At 38.2% G+C, this 26,969-nt stretch overlaps 1 protein-coding gene across 3 annotated transcripts in view; it reads left to right on the top strand.

The window, feature by feature from the left end:
* Positions 1-26,969, top strand: part of KCNK2 (potassium two pore domain channel subfamily K member 2) — an 83,072-nt gene that overhangs the window by 12,645 nt on the left and 43,458 nt on the right. For all 3 annotated transcript variants that reach the window (XM_032920197.1, XM_030499881.1, XM_030499882.1), the window contains one exon: positions 3,175-3,292. In XM_032920197.1, coding sequence (XP_032776088.1) covers positions 3,175-3,292 — 118 coding nt within the window. The remainder of the gene's footprint in view (positions 1-3,174; positions 3,293-26,969) is intronic.

Below are 26,969 nucleotides of genomic sequence, written 5' to 3'. Positions count from 1 at the left end.
AAGTTATGTTATATATTATTTTCTTTTAAAATTGCTCTTGGGAATAGTCTTAGATGAGGATCTGCTCATAGGCACTGACCAAACTAAGAAGAAAAGATGTCCTGTGATCCAAAGAACTGAATATGCAATTACCTCTTCCAAAAAACCTGTAGGTAACATTTAAAGACTTTATGAGATAGTAGCATTGATCTCAGTAAACCAGCAACCTTACCTACCTATCATCCTTGTTAGTAAGGAAGGCTATTACAGAAGACTCTAAAGGAATGTAATGCAGCAGCTTCGTTAGTATTTAAGGCTATATCTCTTCCCAAACATGGTAGTAGCACATAGCATTATAATGTGTGTTTGGAAAGTTCCTAACCCACTGATGAAGAAGGCATCATCTGGCCCTTAATGACTAAAACTGTATTTAAAACAATTGATAAAGTAAATCGGTAAAGGTACAAGGAAAGTCAATGAGAAACACTGGCAATAAAAAATTACTTATATACAAATTCAACAGATTTATTTAAATAGGTAAATATATTAGTTAATAAAGTCTTTAATTCAGAAGAAAGAGGCAGCTGACGAGTCTGTAAGATCATTAATTTCTTGAAGGAGACAAATAAGAAATTGCTATTCAAGTGTTTCTCATAACATGAGAACTTATGAAATTACTTTGAAGCATGTAAAAATCTCAAAAGGGAAATGCTTTTTAAATGATCCACAAGTAAATTGCAGAACTTGCTGCCACAGAATGACTTGGCTCCCAAAATACAAGTGAGCTCCAGAAGCAGTTAGATAAATTCATGGTAAAATGATCCACCCAAAGCAATCTGAACACCATGATCCAGATGCAGCCTCCCACTCAGAAAGTCCCTAAAGCTGTGCTTAGTCAGAAGTTAGGAGGATGTATGAAGAGAAAACATCCCTTGCCTACTTGCTCTGATTCTTTTCCTAATTAGCCGTTGGCTAAAATCAGAGACATAACAACAGCAGTCTGTAAGCACCCTGGAAGTCTGTAGGTGCAGTGTACTGCAGTTAGGAAATGCAGAGCTGTGGTGGATCTTTGAGCAGTTTAGCTTGGCACCCCTTTCAAATAAAAGATGTTGAGGCAGTATGGCTTCCAAAATGTGTAGTAATGATATAAAGCTCTGAAAACATTTTACTTCTTCATCTGTATAAATCTTGGTCTTCCTAGACTGCCTAAACACGTGCATTGCTTTGGGTACTGCGTTCATCTACTACAATAAACTGTAATAAAACATGAATGGTCCCATAAAATTATATCGATGCATGCTTTAACATATGATGTCCTCACTGGAGAGGACCATTTGCAGGTACAAGGACTTATGATGAAAGTTGTTAGTTCACTGAAATAAAACAGTACTCGAAATGAAGTCAGTAGGCTTTATACTGCAGCTTTAAACTAGGATTTATAAGTCAAAGGAATATCTGAATTATGTAAATTATACAAACAATATAAGGGATGGTTTTCACATGCTGCTTAGTCTGATGTGTCCCATCCTACGCTAAGGTAAATACCTGTCAGTATGAGAGCTTCTGTATTTACTTTTGCCAGGTTGTACGTGATGTACAAACGTAGAAGAAACTTTATTCTTACAACCCAAAGGAAAATTAAACTCTTTTCCCCTTTCTGCATCCTTTCTCCTTCCTCAGTAGGGTTGAAAATTCCACATCGTTGATGTCTGCCTTTCTGGTATTAAAAAGAAAAAAAAAGTTAAGATGGAGACAGTTGAAGGTATAGAAGATAAAACAGTGTAAAGTCTCTGTAGAGATCCCCCACTTGGCTTTCTGCTGACATCCCTGGATGTAGAAAATGGCCTAGGTGGCTGTGGAGATGCAGCTGTGGACTTCAAACTGGCTACTTTGTGCATCTGAGCTTGGAAAATGGCAAACTGGAAATGGTGGATTTAAGTTGAGATCCCATCATGAAACACTGATGACGTGGTTCATCTAGCATTGGCATTTTGTCATTCTGTCCAGATCAACTGACTTCCATGGGCACTGTTTAGAAACAAAAGCATTTTCATTTGCAAATTATCAGTGTATTTTGGGATTGAAGAAAATATCGCTCCTGTAGAACACTGTTCTTCTGCAACAGACTGCCCACACGGAAAACCATTCTAGTCTGCCCTTTTGCTGAATATCTTTATGTGCATAATCAGTGTTGGACAACTCCCCAAGTAGAAACTGTTAGTTAAAAAGTTCATTTTAGTTTTGCAGCATTGCCCTGTTGTTCTTTTGTTAGACACCAATATTATAATAAGGATCATGATTATGAAATAAGGCCTGTTCTAGAGTTTCAGAATTAAATCATAACCTATATTCCTTAAAATATTTCATTTCAAGCTAAACAGTATACATCAAGGAAGAGTATTTTTAAACTCAAACACTGGTATCTATCTGCAAGAGATACATAACTAACCAGGAATACTTTCTGTGATAAGAATTCACAGTAGATGACACTGCTGAAATAGGAAATTACTCATATTTCTTGAGACTGAAAATGTCACTTGTGGCAAGCTTGTGCATTGTAGCTGCTAGAACTGAGTTTTTCAAGAACAGCATTTCTGAACTAAACAGTTGTATAAACTTAGAGATGTATGTTTGATATTTGACCCTGAATTTTTTATTAATATAGTGAAACTTCTATAACTGTAAGTGTAATTGTTAATCTTTAATTATTGATTTATCTGTTCTACAGAAGTGTTTTAATTCGAGTTCTTTTGATCTAAAGCAATGCATGGACATTTTTGCATGGTGTTTTAAAATGACTGTGTTTTATAGAGTGTATTTCCTTGCCTAACTCAATAGATCAATGTTTTTGGAAACTCACATTATAAATCTCTGTATAATGCATATTTTTCTTCACCAAATGGTTGCAACAGTAGAACTAATTGTGTTTGCCATCTAGCTAAAGTGATGCTGTTACTCATATTGCATTCTCCTTCGTGGTCTGGAATTTACAGTTCTGCTGCATGATGAAGTGCTTGAGGTGTCCGCTGAAGATTAAATTGTAGCCTGACTGAATGATAAAACTCGAGCACAGCAATGCTGATCCTTTTCTGGTTTAACGCTTGGATTCAATGAGTGATTTAATCAATTTACTGTGTAATGTATATTGATATCATTGTTTCATGAATATTGACAAAAATCTTTTTCAACTTGCAGCAAGTAGTGGCAGCAATAAATGCAGGAATCATACCTTTAGGAAACACATCTACTCAGATCAGTCACTGGGACTTGGGAAGTTCCTTCTTCTTTGCTGGCACTGTTATTACCACAATAGGTAGGACACAGCTTATTATCTTTTTGTAGTAAATGAGCTGAAACGCTTTTGATTTCCAGTGTGTGCATATATTTGTTAATTGTATATCTTCCAAATCTTCTGGTTTAAAGTAGAGAGTTACTTTTTTAGCTGCATGGGCAGAAGAGAACTGTCGGGAAGGAACCCTACCTGAGTAAAGTGCTTTCCTGTAGAAGAAAAATGTTGCTGTATGTTTCTTCAAGGTGACTAGAAGAGGTTGTGGAAACATTTTCTGTGGGGAATGTGGTCAGCTGTGTAGTCACAAGTGTTAAATAGGGCATGATTTAAAGCACATGTGCATTAAACCTTCACTGAGCTGTATGGAATGACAACTGTGTATAATCCCGTTCTATATTGTTGTTTTCTCTAAATTCTGAAAGAGATGAGGAAATGGTAAAGGTTCAGTTCAGTTTAATTTGATCGGTTATGAGCATTGTATTGATAGGCAGATTTACATTCTAAGGCTTACTTTGAGGCTTGTGTTGCATTCAGTGAAGTCCAAAGCTGTAGGGTGATTTCTCTATGCTCACAAGCCTGGGGAGTTTTTAAGATCCTTTTTGCATTTAACAGCCACTGTCCCTCGGAGTAGGTATGGATAGGAGCAGTGTTTGGTCTTTCTTCTCTGACTAAAATATACTGCATGTGATACACGGTTCAAAGATGTGCTCACAGATCACGGAAGGGACATCCACAAAGGTGGATAGAAATTTGAAGAAGAAATCAAATGAGAACAATTTAAAACCTCCATTATGAGAGTAATGTATAAGGAATTGTAGCATTCCTACAATAATTGCCTTTATATTTATGTGCATATTGTGATGGAAGAGGATGCTTTCTAAGTGTGGTGTATACCCTTGTTCTTTCTTTATGTAGAAGTGTGTCTATATTTTTTGTGTTTGAGTAGATACGTGTCTATATATATGTATAAATACTATGTCTATGTGTAATGTTGTTCCATATCTAGAGTAACTGAAACACAGATTTAGTGAAAAGAAAGAGTGAAACTCTTACCTCCTTAAGGTTAGTAACTGATTTTATAGTAGTAGGTGCACAAACTAGTAAAAACTCCAAGTATTGAAATATGTAATTTTAACAGATTATAACAAAAAAAGCAGGAACCTTAAAAGGATAACTTTATGGTTAGTCTTGTATTATCCTCTTCTGGCAGCATGAAGCTTTACGTTGTAAGTAAGTATCCGTGGTCCTGTAGAAAGTGTGTAGCATTTGCTTCAGTTCCCACTAAGAATAAAAGTTAATGTATCAAAAGTGTTCACGGAATTAAATGATTGAAAAAATATTTTAAAGCAGTGGAACATTTTGTTTCACTATCTCATTTCCAAGTAGAACTAAGGCTTTTCTAAATTGAAATGTTTCCTGATTTAATTTATTGACCTGATTCTAGCAAAACACACGAGTCCTGCTTAGAGGAGTGCGGGGGATCTGCAGAGGCATCCAGGCCTCTGATCCACTGTCCCTAAGCGGCAAGACAACCCAATAGGAAATACATTGGAAAATGAGTATTTCAGGTCATTTCTGCAAGCCACAGTAGTCAGAATCAGGTAACACTGGGCAACTGTACATATTTAGTCCAGGATTTGTGATAGAAACCTGAGAAAATGTGGAGGGGGAAAAGTCTTCCATAAAAGATGTTGGCTTTGGAGTAAGTGTGGTTTTCATCAGAGACCCTTTTTGACAAGAAGCTCCCAGTGAGTTGCAGGTTTGAGCTTTGGTTCTCAGGACCTGAGGAGAAAGCTGTAGTGTGATTGGTGTTGTCTTACTGCTGTAAACCACCTTCCCAATGGCTCACAGGGCTTGTGAGCCTTTTTCCCAGGAAAATGGTGACAAGCAAAACAACTGGGTGTCCTTTCCCTTATTCTTTATATTATTATGTGCCATCAAGTGATTTTGTGTTCAGAACAGTATCTTTTCATATATAATAACCTATTGAAAAAGGCAATCCTTCTCATTAAGAGGCATATTGTTATCATATAACTTGATATTTTAGCTTCTCAAGAGACTAAAAATGCAGTTTATGAGCATCTCCAGAGAGTTGCCATAGCTTTCAGCCAAACACTACAGATATTCTTTATGGACAAAGACATTTATAAATTCCTACAGCAACTTTACGGAAATATTTTAATAATAATAATAATAAAAGTGATTTTATAAAGATGAATAAAATTTATAAACATTATGTCCTTTCGACTGTATACCTCAGGAAGTATTTGTATAGAAGAAAAAAGGATCACTACCATTTAGAGAAAATGATAGCTTTGCAGTGTTGCAGCAGATTTTGTAGCTTCTCAAACCTCTTATTACTATAATTTTACCTTATCATTTAGCCCACACTCTTCCTGGTGATATCCTGGAATCTAAGAAATTCAAAGGGAACCAGTAGGTTTTTTTATGGGTAGTGTTTCCCAAACCCTTCTTTAATGAAAGTAAAGCCTTTCTTTATTGACAGTTACACTTACATCCCACAAATATTTGGTTCCTGGGGAAAAGGGATAATAAATAAAGCCTTTAGGGTTTGCCTAAGCAATAAGTTATTGTTTTACAGTTACTGTTATTGTATCACAGTAGTGATGAACATTGAAGTGAAAAATACTGACTGTATTTTGGTGGCTGTTGTCAGCAGTCCAGAACCAGCTGTAGTTTCTTAGTCTTTTGGGTCTCCTGTAGGCTGCTGAAAGGCTCTCTGATGGTGATGTGTGTATCTATTGAGTTTCAAAGCCAGCTCACAAAAACAGAGATTACACTAGAGAAAGCATGGCTTGATCCTGATTTCACATTTTTGTTATTCTCTGATAATCCTTCGTGTTATCTGATAAATGTTACACTGCATATTAAAAATTAATAAACTCAGTTTGAATAGAATATGATCTATCATACTGCTCCTAGATCTTTCTAAGAAGTGGATTTAGTTGAGAGGTCAGGGTCAAACAATTTCATAAGATCCTTTGTAGCTTTTTTCCCTATATCTGAGTAGGTTGGCTTTATCCTTGCATTTACTATGGTGCAACAGCATAAAACTTGTTTCAGGAAGGGCCCTCACTGATTACGGCTTTGGCTTGCTTAGTTAGGTGTTCTCACTTGTGGATATGTTTCTATAACAAATATGCCTTATCTCAACAAAGAAGCATGAAACTACGTGATTACTCTGTGTGTGTGGAACGGTTTCAGACAGTCCCTAGGAGGGAAAAGGGTAACGAAGGGAAATAGGAATGCTGAAATTGGCTATGAAAAATATTGTTGCATTGTTCCCTGGGATACTGTGCATGCTGGAAAGCACAAAAGATAGTCCTTTTGTCTACTTGAAAATGTCATTATCTAGTCAGTCCTGTTCTAACACCACATGTCCAAAGAAAAGGAAAAAGAGGGTTGAGAAGAAAAGAAAGAAAATAATGGTAGCTCCATCACAAAGCTGGAGATAGTGCTGAGGAGGAGGGAAAAATAATCTTTATGTCATATCTTTCTGAGAGCTCATTGTTGCTGCTGCACATATTTTTTTACCCTCTAGATCATATTCTTCAATAGGTAGCTTCACGCAGAAATGGGCATACAGGCCCAGCCTGTGCACTTCTTTTAGGGCCTGAGAAAATCTTAACCTGGCAGCAGGTAGGAAAGGACACCTCTCTTACTGCAAGCTTGAGACCTGTATCTAAAGAAATTAAAACAATGTAGACATGCCAAGGCCTTAAGCTTAGCAGTTGTTTTCCCAAATGGCTGCCGTCTCAGCACATAAAAAATGTAGTGTCAACTGCAATACCAGAAACCATATAATAAAAACCTCTACTAGACTCCTATGGATCTTCATCAAAAATAGCTGCATTATTTCTGCTGTTATTCCAGCCAGTCTGTAATGACTTTTTCAAGCACTGCAAATAGACATGTAGTGGAAAGGATATTTATTCAGACTCCTGGAAGATGGAGTATCATGGATAGCAGTTGTGAGCATGTCAGGAGCGCCAGCAGCCTTGCTGGTACCTGTGATTTGCCAGAGCTGTGTCTGCATAGGGGTGAGCTTATAGAACTCCATTAATAACTTAGCACTCAAGGATACTTTACAACCATATTGATGTCCGAATCCAATAGTTGATAATAATTGCATCTACAAATGAAAAAAAGGAAGAACACATCTTTTCTTTTTGTACTTTTCCACTATTTTTCACCAGCTCTTGGTTTTTGAACCCAAGCTTCTAATATGCACTGGAAACAACCTCTTGAGAAATTCACTGGTGACTGAAGTCTTTAATTTAGCTTCATGCACCTAGTTGGGGTAATATGGTTGTGTTACTTGGGTCCAAAAGCCGAGAGTGCAAAGGAATGTGAATATTTTTTAAAGAAACAGAAAAAAAAAAAATAAAAAGATTGTAAATCTTTATGTTTTAGGAACAGTTGTGAATAACAAGCAGCCAAGACTCTGAAAAAAAGATTAATATTTTTGCCTAGAAATCTGGACTTCATTTGTCATATTTAGAGTTGCAATTAGTTATGTAGCTTCAAATGCAATTTCACTGTAAGGAATACTTCTTTGGTATTTTCCTGCTGCCTGGACACAAGATTTTCTTGTGAAGGCAGGGTGTTCGAAAAAGTCTTATTCCATTGCTTATTGACTTGAAACAACAATAAAATCCTGCTGCTAAATCTGTCCCTTCAGTAAATGCACCATTTCACTGCATTTTTAAAATACAAAGTAGCAGAGTAATGTCTGGAAAACTAAAATACACCAGATATGTGTACACCAAAAAGACAAATATTTTGTTCCCTATTATGTCATTTAATCATAAAGATAAAAAATTGCAAATGACGTTGAAAATTTCATTCCTTTAGTTCAGAAAAGGAAGAAGCATCCTTATGTTAGAATGGTCTGCCTGTTTGTGCCATTGAAGCAGAGCTCTTGAGGATGAGCATCAAAATTTTACTTGAAAAGATTACTCCAATTTGCTTATCAGAGTATAAATGCTGGGATTTCTTTTTGTGTATTTGAAAGGGAAGAGAGAAGAAGCAAGTAAAAGAGAGTGAAGCGCAAATGCTGAGGTGATTGAGAACGGGCTTGGTGAAAAACTCCTAAAAGTAAAAACCATAAAAAACATTTGCCTGAAAAACATTCTGATTTGGGATTTTCTCCATCATATCGTTATTCAGATCTGCATTTGGGACTATGACTTAAATGAGCTAGACTACACGGTAGACATTGGAGTCTATGGCTTCTGAGGACCTGTTTCTTTCAAAGCTCCTCAGCTTGAAATCTTTGATTCCCTTTCCAAAGCAGCAGATACAGTTTCACTAAGGGAAGCTCATGGATCTTATCCTCCACTAATAGTCTGGATGCATGTGTCCAGATTTCATATAGTTCCTAGCAGGAGTGTGTGTGAGGCAAAGCTGAGCGTAACCAGTTGGTAAGATCAGCTGCAGAGCAATGCAGAAAACAGTGGTTAAGATTTATGGTCTGTGAAAATGTGATAGTGAGAGACACGCTAAAGAGGTCGCTGGGGAATGAGGTGAAAATGCTCCTTCAATCTCTTACTCTGCAGAGGACTCCACCAAAACCTCCTGCTTAGTTATTGTGATTTTCTATTGAGTCTCAAAGTATGTTAAACATGTGTATCTCATCTGATAAAATGTCAACAGAAAGAACTCCTTTGTTTAAAAACCAATCCCCCTGAGGTCTCTTCAGAACTCAATCTTTCCTCTTAGAAAAGGTAGGTTAGCATTGCCCTTACCTTCCCATTCCCATGCTGCTGTTCTTGATAGATGTTAGAGCTACAATAGCTTTTTGGTCTCTTTGCTTCTCTTTTGTTGCTCTTGTGAAAAAGTGTCTGAATTTGAGCCAGTTACTGGCTGTTGACAAATAGTGGTTCACCCGTGCTCTGGAGAGACCTGTTAGGATTTTTGCAACGAAATTCTCCAAATATTTCATCTGAACTGAGCATACTTTCTCCCAGGAGAGTAGCTACTAAACAAGATTTTGGCTGTAATTATTTCTCCCAGGAATAGTGAGTGGAGAGTGTACTACCACTATGCCCTTCATTTTCTCCTGCATTTGTTCAGGCAGCAAGAAAGAGAGCTTAACTGACTCAAATGCTGAGGAAATAGCACTTGGACTGCACAAGGCTCAGAAGTAATAGTTAGGATAACACTGCCGGGACCTAAATAACCTGGACCAGTGGTGGAAGAATGACCATGGTGAAGATCTGAAATGAAATTCTATTAGATGAAGAGCTCAGTTAGAGACATTGAGGGCTTGTATATCAGAAAAATTGAATTGAATTGAATGAGCAAATCGGAGAAAAGAAATCTAGTCTCACTGACCAAAATGACTGAGGCTCTGTTGTGGTTTAAGCCCAGCCGGTAACTCGGAACCACACAGCTGCCTGCTCACTCCCCCCCGTCTTCCTTCCCCTGCTCCCGGAGGGATGGGGAGGAGAATCAAAAGACTGTAACTCCCATGGGTTGAGGTAACAACAGTCCAGTAACTAAGGTATAATACAAAACCACTACTGCTACCACCAATAACAAGAATGATAAGGGAAATAACAAGGGGAGAGGATACAATTGCTCACCACCTGCCTACTCATGCCCAGCCTGACCCGAGCAGTGATCTGGGCCTTCCGGGTAACTCCCCCCAGTTTCTGTACTGGCCATGATGTGCTGAGGTATGGAATACCCCTTTGGCTAGTTTGGGTCAGGTGCCCTGTCTCTGCTTCCTCCTGGCTTCTCCTCGTCCCTGGCAGAGCATGAGACTGAGAAAGTCCTTGATCGGAGTAAACATTACTTAGCAAAAACTAAAAACATCGGTGTGTTATCAGCACTGTTCTCAGGCTGAAAGTCAAAAACACAGCACTGTACCAGCTACTAAGGAGAAAAATCACTGCTATAGCTGAACCCAGGACAGGCTAAGAGAAGGAGAGGACTACTTTTTTTCCTGCACATGCCAGAATACTCAACAATGGTAAGAGTGGCTCTGAAATTGAAGAAGTGCAAATTTATAGGAGGACACATAAATTTATGTCATTTAATTATACGGAGAAGTGCTGGTTTTTATACCAGCCCCATTTTGATACACAGGTATCCAATGTGCAGGTGTATGGTAAATGGCAAGCGCTTGCATGTTCTGTGGGCCATATTCGTAACAAAAAGGATCCGATACTTCTGGTGATACCGTTACTTTAAATTATTAGCTATATTAGAATAGCTTGGGGTGTTGTAGCCTCTTAGTAGTGTGAATGTACAAGGGAGTTTTTGTTGACCTGGTCAGCTCTGAATTCTGGACAAGAGACTTGGCAATGGATATACTGGTATAAAGGGATGCTGTCTCTTAAGGGAAAGTGTGGCATTAGTGGCATTTCATATCACTTTTCATATCTTTTTCTGCAGTGATCTTTTTTTTACACATTTTTAGACTTTTAATCTGGATTCAGGGCACTGCCAACTACTTAATTTTCTTGTAACACGGAGTTTCCAACTGTTTATATTCTGGAATGTTTTTCTGACCACCTGGAATGTATTTCAACATTGCTGTGATTTCATTAAAAACTGATTTTGTCAAAAAAACCTTTTAAATTTTATTAATTAGCTTCTTGCTAAGCAGCAGTGATGGGTTTATATTTGGTGGGGTGTCTATTTATTGTTGGATCTTGCAAAGTACGGAGGAAGATGTACCATTTTTGCAGTTTGATGTGCTTGCACAATCTGATGTTTTAATCTTCCTTTCCTCAAAACCACTAGAATTTGTGTTAAAACAAATTGCCAGGTATGTAGCTTTCCACCACTCTGTTTTATACCTTCTGTAATTTTCTAAACAGACTATGCTTAATGCAGTTCTGCTGAGGTCTTGCTGTGGAATGAAAATGCCAATTCATCACTTGCGACACAGTCCCAAATTTACACTGCAAATGAGCACGGAAGTGTTCACAGCTTCCTCTGTTAATGCTGGTGTGCTAATGAAACTGGATTTTGGTTTCTGTATTCAGATTTCTCATCACCAGCTGATCAGGGTAGGGTTTCTGAGCCTCTCAATCATGCCCATTTTAATTCCCAGGTTACAAAAGCTTGTTGTTATCAATAAAGGCTGCCAGGAAGAATTGCTGAATATGGTTGTACTGTTTACAGAATGCTAGGATGAATGAAATTATTTCCTGCTTCCCTTTTTGTTTATTTCTGTAATTGCATCAGGAGTGGTGCAACTAACCATGAGAACCTCAAATCCTATAAGCAAACAGAGGCATGGAATTCTGGTAAACAGGAAAAAGTGAATGTTTTGTGCTTTGTTTCTATCAAACAAGAAGTAACAAAACTCACTGTGTAGGGTTTAGAGGTCAAAATAAAACCACCTGTAAGTAGTGTGCATATCCAGTCAGGATGACCTGTTGATAAGTTCCCCTCTGACCAGGTTAAGCTGTTTACCTCTATGCGCTGCTTTATTCACAGCTGTTTGCACTTAGTGTTTAGTTGAGCTTCCTAAGCAGGACCAACGTTTAGCAGGGGAATGGCAGCTGTAATCAATGCCAGCAAAACGAGATTTTTAGGTTTGGGGGATTTTTTTGGCTAGCTATATAAAGACGGGGGGGGTGGCTCTAACCTCCTTTAGAGGTGCAGCTAACCATCTCAGCTGGAGTTCCTGACTTCTGATAGCTATAGAACAGAAGGCTCTTCTTAGATGCCTTTAGCACAAGCTCTGGCTTCTGAAGACTTGATCTCTTGTTGAGCAGTTTTGCAGATCTGGCCAAATAGCATCTTGTTATATACCAAGTAAGAACCTGCCTAATGTAAGTCCTGCTTTCTTTGCCTATCATGTTGACCTGAAGGTAGGATGAGGTTGTTTTCCTTCCTGGAAACTTAGATCTGACGATCGCTTGTATTACATTGAGGCTTTGCTTGATGTACACATCAACTGTAAATCTTCTCACAAGTCCCAGCAATGCCTCTTGGCACTTTGGCTGGTTGGAGCAGGGTAGGGGCTAGTGCTCATGGGGAATAGCTGTATCTTGATATTCCAGTGTTGTACTGGAGATCTACTAACAAAAAGGCTCAGTTGGTCAGGATAAAGTCTTTGCCGCCTATTTTTTTCCAAAGACTGTAAAAAGGAAGTTATATTGATAGGCTAGAAAGGCTTTAAAGATTTCTTGAAGTCAACTGCTAGCAGTATAAAATCTGATATGTTGTGCCACCAGTATTATGGAGTAAAAAAGCATTAAAGTATCACTCCAGCACGTGAGAATATGTGTTAGCACTTTATAAAAGTGTTTCTTTTACACTATTTTTCAGGTTTCTCATTATTGGCAGCAGCTTGGTTTCATTAAAAAAATGCAAAACCGAAAGGGAAGCTGGGTAGAAATACAGGCAAAGGGAAAACTAACAAAATCCATTAACTTTTTTCAGTGAGTGTTTTTCTGTATTGAATCCTCTGGTGCTTTGGAAAATCTCATCCTCTGGGGTCATCTTTTTTGCGAGAGCTGCATCAGTTAGTATGACTTGCAAGCAAATTCTAGTTCAGATCTCAGTGTGGGTTAGAAATCCATATTTTCAGGAGTACAAGGTTATTTCTACGGTAACATGCATATAATCTGTACATGCAATGCTTAAGATAAAGAGGACAAAAAGTGCTAAAACCTGATTTGAACTGCTAATGCAAGTGTAATTATTGAGTAGGAAAGTTATGTTCTGATTACCTCAGTTTTTCATTTGGGAGGAGCAGACATTTACAAAAGACGCCTGTTACTTGCAGGTTAATACTAAGGTGGTAAAAAGGACTCACAGGATGCCAATTTTAGGTGACAGTGCAGAAAAGACGCGTATATGGATTATCTACCCTCTCCTGACTGTGTCGGATTTCACCAATGATTTGTTAGATGCTTTTCTAGGTGTGAAAAAAGTGGGATGCAAGCTAAAGGAAGGACTGTTGTCTGGTGCGTACTAGCTAAAAGCAAACAAATATGTGCAGTAGTACAACTATTAGCTTGTAAAACATGAGTTACTCGCTTTCTCAATGTGGTCTTTGAGTAGTAATGATTAAAAGTTTAGTCTGGACTTGCACAGCAGGATCAGGAAGAATAACACTTTTTTCCTTCTAATTAATTTACTTTCTGAAAGTCATCTTGTTCTAGATTGATTTTATTTATCCCCCTCCCCCCCCCCCCCCCCCCAAAAAAAGCAATTAGAAACACTTGATATTATGGACTAGCAGGTATTTTTTTTGCTTTTTGGTTCTGTGGGGAAAAATCTACAGGTAATTTTATTGTTGTGTCTTTATTAGAAATGTGCTTTTCTCTCTTTTCTGCACTTGTGTGGGATTCTGAGATGTTTTGCTGGACCAGTAACCAGAGCCTGGAGAAAACCATGTATAATTAAAGAGAAGATGTGAGTTCCTTCAGACATCTTTGCTGTGGATGTTTCATAGCAACGATGCAAATTCAAGCCTTGCTTGTTGGACAGGAATTTGGTGGTAGGCATGGTCTCAGTCTCTCTAACTGCAAGGAGATCCTTTACCTGCAGGGATCCTTATTCAAAGCCAGGTGTCCACCTGAAACCAGTAATTCAGTATGCTCATATAGTGTGGGTATGGGAGTGTTAATTTAATATTTAGATGAATAAGTGGAAAGTATGAAGCAGTCTGAGTAGGAAGAATTCCAATCTTGAGAATTCAAATACTAAATCCATCAAGGTTAAGGTGGTTTTGTAATGCTTTGAATGTAACAAGTTCCACAGAACTTGTTACTCTTTTCTATAACATATGTATTTAAGTTCTAGTATCCAGTAACCAGATGCAGCTGAAAGCATAACTGCTTAAGGATGATGTGATTTGAAAATGGTGGTGGTGTTTCTTATCTGCCAGAACATCATCAGAATGTCTGAAGTCGTAACCAAATGCAAGAATTGGGTATGTTGCTCTTAGGTCCTTTCTTGTTTCTGATAGCCAGGCTCCAACTGTGACTTCTGAATAATTGCTTCCTTGCTGTCATCACCTTTTGCTATATAGATCTTTCACCTCATTTCCTTTCTCGAGACACATAATCTGGATTAAATACTTCCCAAGAATGGATTGATGACACTTGCTACTTGTGGGACTGACAAACTCTTTTGTCACTGGGGTTAGTTGTACAATTTAGTTCAGGAAGGTTTTTGGTAAAGATAAATACTTGAAGCATCAGGTCACTTTTATTATATGTTAGCATTTTGCTAACCTGTGAAAACTTCCATCATCTGGAGAGACTGCATAGGAAGGAAATTCCCTCCTCTTGTCTATAGTTGCTGTTTCTTCTTGTCTAAATTCAGATTATTTTAGTTTTCAACCGCCTGGATTAGCCACAGTGAGGATTATTGACCTCTAATTTTTGCAGACTTTCATTCTGAAATTAGATATCATTAGATCATATATTAGTACAGACTTGTTCAGTTTTCCTGTGTTCTTTGGGTAGTGTGGCACAAAATAGTTATCAGGGAAAATGTGGATGGATGGATTACCTTGGTTCACAGGTCTTTGAGGCTTTTTTGCTGTGTGATGCATCACAGCAAACAAGTTATTGTGGAACCATCGTGGTGCTTGCCATCCACTGTTCTGACCTCTCTGCTGTTGTGTTGTTTTGGCCATGTTGTTTTAGATCACAAGCTCTTTGAAGCAAGTATTTTGGGTCATAATGGTAAGAACATGGGCAAAGATCACAAGTGTCCGTATTGCTCAGTTTAACCCATGACAAGTTAGAGAGATCTCACAGCTAAAATTACTAATTTTTATCTCCTAGATCTGCAATCAAGAAAGATTCCTGCTGCAAAATTCCCTTACATTAAGGATCTGTACTATGTCTAATTTACATAATCTAATTTTATGTGATATTTGGATACTACTTAAAATAAAACCAAAACCCAAAACACAAGAGTAGCCTAAAAAGACTGAGATTTTTTTTCAATGTAGTGGTGGATCTTTAATCATACTTTATAATTTTTTAGTCAAATAAGGTAATGTCAGAGACTATTGGAGTCTCTAATTTCAGCTTTTACGTAGGTAACATAGGAATAAACTTCAGTAATTTTAACGGCTTAAAAAGGTCTTTGATTATACATTGTTGGCACCCACTCTAAAGTCATTTTGGCAGTTTGAATGTAGACTTAGACTTGGACACAAATATGCTGAAACACATTTGATATTGCCAAATGCTTTTAGAAATCTGCCAGTATTGCTGCTGGGTTAAACCGTTTCTCCTCTTCAAACTGACACGGAGATAGCAATTCATGCTTTTATCGCACCACAGATTGACAAACTTTACTCTGGTCAGAAAAGCACAGATTACCTCCAAAAAACCAGCATTCAGGCTTGATAAACAACCACAATTGCTGCTTGGAGAAATAGATGCATGGAAATACATCTGCTAGAATTCAGGAAGTGTTAGGGCACCAACAGCCATGGCAGTGCTCTTGCTGAAGGCAATGAAACTTCTGCTGTCTGGCTTGCTCTGTTATTTCCCTGATATAAAAAAGGATGGTAGATGTGAAAGAAGATTTTACGGGCTGTAAACTCTGCTCCACATTTTGGACAGTATAATTGCAAAGCGTACTTCAACAGCCTAAGAAAGGAAAGCTTCTCTGACTATATGTCTGTCTACTGTCTGGTTAAGAACTGGTCAAAGAAAATGTGCTTACCATAACAAGAATCCATTATCTGATTCACTGACCCATTATAGATCAAGACTGAGAAAGTTCTAATTTTTTTTGTGTCTCATTATGGGATTTATTGAGCTTCATCTGAGCCCCGAATTGGTATTTTAGGTCACATAAAAATGTCATATAGGTTTGCATTTGCCTGAAATAACTTATTTTGTTGTGAGCTGGTTTGTAGGTCATCTGTGTGAAGAGACATCTATAAATCTGTCATGACTTATGACAGATTCTTATTAATATATTTTTGAACCTAGTAAATAGCTTTTAAATCTGCTCTTGCAAGCATCTCATGCTCTTGTCTGAACTTTTGACTGCTAATTAGTCATTGCTGTTAAATTGCTCAGGATTTTCATGTCTCCAGACAAATATGAAATATGGATTTGGTTGTTCAACTAAATTGATAGTCCCTTTTGTCTGCTACAGGTCATTGAAGACTTGGAGAAGTCATTATTCTGTACTCTTTGCTCTCTGTTTTTTATCTTACAATCTTCAAGCTATGCTTTTCTTATGATTGGGTAAAAGGAATGGTAAGCAGTGTGATTTTGCAGCAGTGAGTAGAAGAAATGAGTCAGTGTCTTCAGAAATGCACACATGTTGTAACTGAGAAATTGCTACTAATCTCCAGATAGTGTTAGAGAAGAGTGAAGATGCTGAAATGCAAGAATGAAAGATTTCATTGCTAGATGTATGCTAAATATATAGATTCACAGATGCCTCTGAAGCTTCACTATTACCAGTAGAGTGGCTTTGGTAGATCTGGCATAAAAAGGAAAAAAGAAAATTGTATCCTTCTACGAACCAGTTGACTTTGGGTTAGGGTATGGGGTAAGATACCAAACTATTCTATGATTCTATTTCCTTCTTTTTATTTTCATTGACTTAATTACAGGAGACACAAATGTTTGCATGGAATGCTTTACTGGTGGGGTGAGAAACCAGAACTGCATGACTAGGTGTGCAGATCAATTTATCTGGGACTGTGCGGTAGATTCTTTTTGGTATGATGGAACATGAGTATGTTGCAGAGACCAAGGATAATGCTCCTTTTTGAAGAGTGGAGTTGCAGGAACTGTAGATGGCAGATACTCAGTCTTGGAGCTTAATGTATTAGAGCTTATAACGGAAATGATCACTTAAGAGAAGGCTGCATGGAGAGCTCCATGCCTACAAGGGGGCCTGCAAGGATGCTGGAGAGGGACTCTTCATCAGGGACTGTAGTGACAGGGCAAGGGGTGATGGGTTCAAAGTTAAACAGGGGAGATTCAGGTTGGATATATGGAAGAAGTTCTTCCCTGTGAGGGTGCTGAGGCCCTTGCACAGGTTGTTCAGAGAAGCTGTGGCTGCCCCATCCCTGGCAGCGTTCAAGGCCAGGTTGCACAGAGCCTTGTGCGACATGGTCTAGCACGAGGCATCCCTGCCAATGGCAAGGGGTTGGAACTGAATGATCTTAAGGTCCTTTCCAACCCAAACCAGCCTGTGATTCTATGATCCTAAGACATGAAGTTCAGCTTTTTTGTTTCATTGAAGTAGTGATACACAGAGAAGGCAGGAGCATAGTTTATTCAAGCACTGTAGGAGAGGTGTGTTATGTTATGCTGTGTTCTGCCACCCTGTGAAGTAACTAGCCTTAGCAACTGCCCCCAGTAGTAGTGAGCTTGATGACCCTACATGATAAGTATGGAAAGTATTCAATCCTGCACACTAGAGAGATTTACTGAGTTAAACAGCCTTGGTGATCAACAACAACAATAGGGAAGGAGACATAAGAAATTGGTAATTTTAAAAAATTAGTTTAAAAATTGAATTTTAAATTCTCCTTAAAATTAAAACAATTCTCAGTTTAGTCTAGAGAAGGCAGTTCATATGGGAGTGGTTCTATGAAAAGTAGGCTGTAGGAAGGTACTAGATCACTATTTCTTGGCGATCTCTTAAGAGTTTATAAAATGCATTTTGTAGGGTTTTTTTCTTTTATGAGGAAGTCTTACTATATATTGATAAAACCACAGCAAATTATGCTGCAGAAAAATTACTATAATTCAATAATGGGTCATATTTTTTTTTAAAGGGGTATGATTTGTAGGGAAAGGAACTATCACGAGAGCCACTGAAATAGCTGGAAGAACAGATTAGCTTTTGGGGCATAGCTGAGGAAAGCCTCATTTACCCAAAATGCTGTTGGTTTTTTTGATTGTGTCTGATACTCTACTGAAAGGCATTTTGCTTTTTTACAATTTCATCCAACTTTTGATGTTCTACTATTCTAAATATAAAAGAATATATATATGATTATATTGGGCCTCTCTGAAATGTTTGAACCATCTTGCAGATATTGAGACTCATGTCTCCATTCTCATAATAAAACATTTAAAAGTCTTTATTGTTCGTTGTTGTCTTTTAAAATGAGATTTCCTTAATGATATGCTGCTGGATCATCATATAAATATTTAGTACAGAACTGACAGAGGAAATGTAAAGACCTATCTGTGCTACTTCTCCCCGCCTTGTTGTTTTAAAAATGATATTTAGAGCATCTCAACCTTAGTGGTTGTCTAATGTTTCTGAGTGGCAACTTACAGAGACTAATCAGAAATAATAATTCTTTCCATGATGTAATGAAAAGAAGATATCAGATTTAGAATAAATGCATTTAGAACTATGATTCATAAAAGGTAATAAAGCAGTCAAAATTATTTGATGAGCAAGAAAATAATTTGTGATACATTGGCTTCCATGCTAGAAGCATTCCTTCTCCATGCTCTGGCTGGTTGAACAAGTCCTGTCCTGTGTTCTGCAGCCATCGAAGGGCAATAGAGGTGGGAATCAAAGAAACATGAGGATTTTCCCCTAGAACTAGCATTAAAACAGAGAATAACAGTATGATGGGACCCATATTCAGCTTTCGTTAGCATCAAGAAGTTTTGTATTTGACCTGGAGAGAAACCAACCCATCATGTTTGAGTGGGTAGCTTTATGCTGCATTGCTTTGTGAACCTTGTTTTACAGATGTGCAAATGCATGTGCATATATGAATATATAATGTTATCCACCATGATAGCACCTATCTCTAATGATGGGATAGAGTAATGAAGTATTGCAAGCTGCTGGAAGATGTGAAGGATTACCATATGCTTGTTAGAACAGCATGTTGCTAAGTAGTCATGCAGAGAGAGAATAAGAACTTCATCTACAGTCCTCTGTGAAAATGCTCCCACAGAGATCTGCTTATTAACCAACACCAAAAAAATCATAGCAGGAGAAGCTGAGAAAGCAGCTGGGATGGCGAATGCTTGATTGATGAGGGACCACTGGATGCAGAATAGTGCCAAGTTTGCTCGGACTCTTCTGATGTTATGCATCTCCCTGGCATATGGCCTTTGGAGGAATTGCATAAGAGAGACTCCTACCATAAGCATTAGAGCTGGGATGTTCCTCTGAGTTTTCTGGAAGCCCAAGTGGACGTTCTTCATCCTGTGCTGGCTGCTTTCTCCAGCACTCTCTCCTTCTTGCCCCATCTTTTTATAACATCCCTTTTATCTCAGGTTCATCTGCACCCACCTTTCTTGTCTCCTTTTCCATCTGTCCTCTCTCTGAACTCACGTGGAAAGATAACCACAGAACTAACAACATCTTGCCAGGAAAGGCTGCAGCCTTCATCTGATTGAGGAAGGGGCTTTGAGACAGCGAGTGGCACCATTTGGAGCTGCTGCTTCTTATCACAAAGTATTTTAAAAACTTTGGTTTTGGGCCAGTCCAATTCTGAGCCCTTAGTAATATATCTGTCATGTAGTATATTCGATATGGCATTGTCATTAACACTATAGCTAAATACTAAATAGCAAATTTCTAGGGAAATTAAAATCTGAAGATTCCCCAAAGAAAAGCAGATTTGACAGTATTGATGCATAAAGCTAGTAAAATCTAAACATGAGCCAGATGGGATCATATCCAACCATGAAAATTTAAACATAATGCATGTGTGATATGGTGTAGTTGAAATGCTAGGTCCTGATCCTACAGGCACCTTGTTTTGAGGACTTTTGAGGAGCACGCGGAGGTTCTCTGTGGGTCACACCTTGGGTGAACTCATGTGGAAAAGGGATGATTAGATGGCTAGGAGAAGAAAAGACATGCCTGGTGTTACAGCTGGGCTCAGTATTTGTGAGTTCAGTGAGGTCTAACCCCAGAATTTTCCACTCTTTGGTTTTGGTCTGTGGTAGAGGCGCATGCTTCTGAAATCTTATTGCAGTTATGACATTTTGTGCTTCCTGTGAGGCACTCTTTAGTAATAATAATACAAATTAATTTAAATACACTGAGGAAAAAACAGTATTAAAAGAGTTTTCCTTCAATCTGGGGAATACCACCAGGTTTGAGCATAGAGTTAATTTTACTGAAACTACCTCTGGGTTACTTGGCGATATATTCTTTAATATTTCTTCAAATCTATGCCATTCTAGTTTTATCTTTTACAAATTAGATTCTGATGAGTTTATTTTGTTGCTTCTGAAGTCCTCTCTGCCAATCTTTGTCCTTTTATATGCACATCAGAATGTTATTTTTCATAGAAGTTGTTTTTTCTATCAACTCACTGGCTTTCAACCTTGTTAAAGCATGTAAGTTCAGCAGTCTTGTACTTCACCAATGGCTCAGTTGCTACCACACTTACTGTATTTTGGACACTTTCCACTGCAGTCAAGGGAGGTGATTTTGCTCCTCTCCTCTCCTCTGCTCTGATGAGACCCCACCTGCAGTCTTATATCCAGCTCTGGAGTCCTCAGTAGAGGAAGGACACAGACCTGTTGGGGAGGGTACAGAGGAGGGACACAAAAGTGACCAGAGGGCTGGAGCACCTCTGCTATGAGGAATGGCTGAGAGAGTTGGGGTTCTTCAGCCTGGAGAAGAGAAGGCTCTGGGGAGACCTTGTTGTGGCCTTTCAGCTCTTAAGAGGGATCTATAAGAAAGATGGGGAGAAACTCTTTAGCAGGGCCTATTGTGATAGGATGAGGGGTGATGATTTTAAACTAAAAGAAGGGAGATTCAGGCTGGATGTGAGGAGAAAATTCTTTACCATGAGGGTGGTGAAACTGGCACAGGCTGCTCAGAGAGGTGATGGATGAGCCATCCCTGGAGACATTCAGGGCCAGGCTGGATGTGGTTCTTGGCAACCTGATCATTGCAGGGAGTTGGACTAGATGAGCTTTGAAGATCCCTTCCAACCCCAACTATTCTATGATTTTAAGTCCTACTCAAATCTGGTGACTTGATGTGCAGATGCTGAGTTCAGACCTTTGTACTGCCTTGAGTGCTGCATATACTGTCCCAGCTTACAGTGCAAAAAGGATTCAAGTCCAACCTAGTAAGGTACTTCTGCATTGAGAAGTTTTGGGGGTTTTCTCTTACCTGTTCTAACAGTGGAACAACTTAGTTCCTGGTACCTGTATTGTAGGGCAGCTGCAAGTGTTCCCATAACTTACCTCAGCTTGCTCAGAGCTAATGGGGGTTAAAATAACTTAATTGGAAGGACATGTCTTGTTGTATATAAGAATATAAAGATTTCCTGGGATTTGGCTACAATACCATGGCTCAGCCATGTGGTAGGAAGAACAGTATAACACAATCTGTGTACACTATATTTCTTTCTAACTGCGTAAATAATGTATGATTAAAGGTTTGAGCATATGTTTACACATATTTGTTTGCATCAAGGTATTTTAAATATATATGTTAGCATCTCTACAAGCAGTATATGGGTTTACCTTTTAATAGTCATTTATTATTCCCACCTCTAGAGTATGTTAACTTATTCATGCAGAAATTTCTCTTCAAATTGATGCAAAGAGGAGAGAGGCTGCAAGGAACCATTCATATATGTATATATGTATATGTACCGTGTGCCTAAGATCTCCTTCTGGGTGTGGAGTGTTACTTCACACATAGCTCATATACCTTGGTAATTGCTGTATAATGTCCAATGAACATCTTTGTCTCTGAGATGCAAAGACACAAATGATCCCCTGAACCAGCATGTAAGTAGACAACTGGTTTAAAACCTCTGGTGTCTGCAGTTCTAATCTGAACTGGGGCAATAGATGGTTTTGCAGCCAAATGGCTGCACCAAGGGTATGACCCACTAGCTTGTGGCATTGTAGTGACACCTTTGGTCATCTCCACTATGCCCTGGTACTTCCCCACCTGGTGGGAAGGGGTCTGCAGCACTTGGTGCTCTTTCTTGAGCAGTTGGTGCACTTCTCAAGAGTGAAGCTCTTGACTGACAGGTAACGTTGACTGTCTGGGGAAACTCTTGGTTTGAGCGATAGCAGGAGTGATCTTGGATGCATATTATCAGTCCCTTTGAGGATAGTGCAGTTTTATGTAATGTCTCTAAGGGATTTTGCAGGAATTTTTTGAGCCCTGAGCAGTGTTCTAGCTTATGCAGCAATAATCTCTGTAGAAAAACTAAATAGTAATATATTTTGTTAGGATACCGTCTTGGGAACTTTGGTACTGTGATCAGAGCCTCTGGCTAACTTCTGGATCCTGGTCTCATTTCTGGTCAGAGACATTGAAGGTAAATTCTGAAGGGTTCAAGAGTTTGTCAACCTTCTCTGAAGGGGGTGTTGTGAAAGGAGTGTGGGATCAAATAAAAGAAAGCTAATTCAGTAACAGTGGGTGAAAAAACTCTGCCTTTTCTTGTTGTTTTTTTTCTGCTGTTCTCTTTTGTTTCCAGCCTCCTCTGCCGTGACATCTTGTGTCACTTGGCTAAAAGATGCGATTCCCTCCATGTTAGGAGATAAAGCAGCACAGGGGTAGTGGTAGCTGAAGCCAGAAACAGTTATGTGGATAGTAAAATCTGGGGACAAAGTGACCTGCCCTTTGTGCCTTCTTAGGAATACAGTGGGGGGGAGGGAAAAAGGACACCCTCATGTAGCTTCCCGGAAGAAAAGGAGTTAGCAATGTGTCTGGTTTTCTGTTCGTGCATGAGCAACATAAAGGTATTTTAAATAGATGGTTTAGTTCATCAGAGAGCTCTTACAGGAAGAAGTTGCATTAGAATTTATAGTTTTAAATTTATTACACAACTGTCCAAAGGACAGGGTATATCTAGTTTTCATATATGTTGCAAGGAGATCTTTGTTCTCAAATCAGCTTGCGAGGAGTAGGGATTAAAAGGAGTGAGGTAGTAAAGGAAAGCAGTAGCCACTTTGAGAAATGTGCAACATTTTTGTCCACTCTTAAAAATTTCATTTGAACTTCCTTCACTCTTATATCACTTGCCCAGTTTCTCCCAGTCTTCCACTATTGTTACAGGCAGGTCTGCATCTGAAAATACCGATGCCAAATAAGAAATAGATGCTGCCCTGTGTAAAGATGATACACTGACTGGAGAAAACTTCTGGTTTGGAGGATGTTTTTATGTGGAATCCTGTATTTCCTAGCCTAAGTTGTTCAATTGAGTGTTAAGTTTGTGTGGTAGTTGCTAGATTCTCAGTTCATCAAAATCATGATAACAGTGCTGTAGGGAAGACTGGTTGTGCACCAGATGTTTATCAGGACTCTGGAGTGTTTACCAAGAGTTTGAGTACAGGGTTGTGTGACACAGCCGTAGCACACAATGCAGTTTTCAGCTGAAGAGGGCTTCTCTGAAAGCTCTATGCCAGCTTCTGTGCCAGCTTTTGTTAAATGCAGATTGTGTTTCTCCACTGCAGACATTGGATTTATAATTTTTTCTTTAATTGGCAAAAGTCTTCTCCAAATAAGGAAGGTGATCCATGTGTTTCATGATCAACATCTTATGATGTCCAAGTACTTAAGCATCTCATCAGAATTGATAACCTGAAATTCGACTTCTGGAACTCTGAGTACATGTTTTCTTGATGGTTGCTATGTACCCATGATGAGAATTCTATTCGATTTTTAAAATTTGATTCCTCTTTTTTGCTTCAAGAGACATAAGACTGGCTCTTTGTATACAAGCTAATGATTTGTTCTCTTTTCAGTATTGTCTTCATGTATTTCTAATCTGTGTGCGTGGATCCTGAAAGCTAAAGTGTTCAAAGCTTAGTCTTAATATCTTTTTGGAAGGGCGTTTCTTCTTTACTTAAACACACTAATATGCATTCATAAAAATAACTGTTACTGTATTTCTGGAGCACTTTGATTTAGTATGAGCTAATGTCCGGAGCAATTTTCTTGAAGTGAGTAACAAGAAGAAAGGAATAGGGTACTACTGTGTAGAGTCTTCATATATTCTCTGTGTTTTCTGGGTATGGCTGCATGTGAGTTCCATGTCTACTTACTTTCATAATGGCTATTCCAATTAGAGACAGCTTTGGATCATTCAGCTCTGCTTCTGTGAATTCCTCCAGAAGTCATAAATAACCATTTTAATCTAGTAGAAAAATGCATTTGAGAACAGTATTTCTTTTGAGAGTAAGTTTAATTTGTAGGCATTTCCAAAAGTTCTGAAGAGAAATAAATGCTTATTATCTATTTTGACCCTTCTGAATTTTAAAACTAAGTATAAATTAAATTTAGAGACTTGTTTAGAAAAAAATATTTCTAGTCTGATTGTAATTCTAATGTATGCACTTCTGTAGTATTTAGCTTCCCAGTAACATAAATTGCCAACGGTCCCATTTGGAATTACTGTTTATTCACTTCTTGCAATATGGGATGTTCCCCTTTTTTGTGTGGAGGCAATACACTTTTGTTATGCTCTGAATACTAAAGTACTACTTTAGATTGATTTTGGGAACTATAGTATGGAAAGCCCTTATGTCCTGGAGTTTCGTGCTTTTGGTTGGAGCTAATATATGTTGGACTACAAAACACATGGAGTTAATTCTGCGGTCTTATTTGGGGAGGGGAGAAATGTCGTGCAAAAATTCTTTTGACTTCAACCTTAACACCTGGAGTGCAGTAGGGATTTCATGAATGTCTTAGTAGCCAGTTGAGAGCCTAAAGATACTTTTTTGGTGTGTGAATTTTTTAAAATGCCAGATAATGCAATATTCAAGGCCAGGTTGGATGGAGTCTTGGATGACATGGCCTAGTGTGGGGCGTCCCTGCCCATGGCAGGGGATTGGAACTAGATGATCTTAAGGTCCTTTCTGACCCAAACCATTCTATGATAAATATTGTAATATTTGTACATGATTACTTGAAAGGTATCAAAAGACACTAATGAATCCCACTGAGTCTTTGGGAATATGAATAGACATATGATAATTCAGCTTTCATCTGTTTGTTTGTAAACATAAAGAAATCATTCAATGGTTTGTTTTCTACCAGGAGTTAGAGCTACCTGGAAAAAACCAAAATGGCAACAAACAATTTGTTTCCTGTTTTTGTGTTGACAAATGAAGCTGTGAAGATACCAAACTGACACAGTTTGCTCTTACAAATATTTCTGGTCCCAGAAAAGAAGTCCTGGTTAAAGCAAGCTAAAAATTGTTAGGCTTCAGTTTATGATAGATTAATTACTTGCTGCAAAATCAGTTGTTATTATCAGAAGATTATGGTATTCTTTTGAATGAACAGTGTCCAGTAGAACCAGAAGCAAAGTCTAAATGACTGAATTTAGGCTTTGAGTGGGACTTTTTTAAAACATTCACTGCTTTTCCAGTTACTGTCCCAGTTAGCTTCCATTCTAGGTACCTGGGGAAGATGAGATCCTGTTGCAGCTGGAGTTACAAAATATTTTCAGTAGTAATCTTTCCATGTAAAGTAAATATGGCTTAATTGTTATGCAACTTCTGCAAAATTAGCTGTTATTTTCCCCCAGAAATTGAGGAAACTGTTTTGTAGCATTTGGCTTCTTATAGGCAGTCTTGTATTCTTAAATAAAAATGAAAGTCTTTTGGGATGGTAGAGAAAAGTGTGATGAATAATACTCTTGTATTAACCTAGACTCAAAAATGTCTGGGGTATCACATTGTCCTATCAGGATGGTATGTGAAATAAGCACAAATACCTGTTCAGGATGGAAAGGCTTATAAACAACAACTTAGTAAATATTTGCGTGAACAAAAGCCATGTATGTAAATGTTATAAGTGTCTTAGAAGCCCAAAGGAATAGAAACATGCTTAAACTTAACACTGGTTCAGATCTTCAAAGACAGTTTATGAACACTGCTGCAGATTACTTGTAAAAAACCTAAATATTTTAAGGCAATTATTTTCTGTGTGAAAGAGCAAAGTACAGTTAAAGAAAATGAGTGCAGATTTCTTTCTCTATACAGGATATTTTCCTGAAATACAGCTTAAGGAATATTAATTTCCATGCATATTTAGTATTTCAAACTGGGTTGACTAACAGAATTCACAGCAGCTAAAACACTGATGAAACCTTCCCTATAATTAAGGATGAGTCTGAGCTACAATTTGCTTATTTCTGGTAGTAATGGAGTAGTAGTGACCTTTAGTGAGGCTAAGTAATGCATGTTCTTTTCTGCAATGCGTTTCAGAATGCTGTAATAGCAATAGAAAAATCAGTATCAATATTTGCTGTCTGCTAAAATACTGTTAAAAGTATTACTGTTCTCACCTCCATGTAACTCTTAATTTTTAAGGTTGAATAAGGGCATGGGGTATACTTTAATGTAACTGTCCTTCTCGTACAAGAATATTCCTATTTAAAAGTTATTAAGATTTACTGGCCTTAGCTTGCATAACTGCTGTGCTGTCCGTACCTCTATATGCTTTCATTTTTTAAGGTAAGAGAAACAATATTATTTTATTGAGGATACAGTTTTCCTCGTCTTTCAGTTCAAGGAGATACTGTGCTTTTGTTGAAAAGGGAGCTGTTGTTTTTACAAGATGCACTTACACTTAAGGGGAGACAGAGTAAAAACATCAATTTATGTTTCTGCGTTTTAAAACTGGCATATGGGTGAACATGTTTGTTCCAAGTAGGAACTAGATCAAACCTGCATCCATTTAGCCTAAAACATTGATATTGAAAGACACCAATAAGCGCTCCCCAAAGGTGAGTCTCTCCCTT

The sequence above is a fragment of the Strigops habroptila genome, chromosome 10 (assembly GCF_004027225.2).
Source record: "Strigops habroptila isolate Jane chromosome 10, bStrHab1.2.pri, whole genome shotgun sequence".
NCBI lineage: Eukaryota > Metazoa > Chordata > Aves > Psittaciformes > Psittacidae > Strigops > Strigops habroptila.
This window is presented reverse-complemented; position numbering and strand designations above follow the sequence as displayed.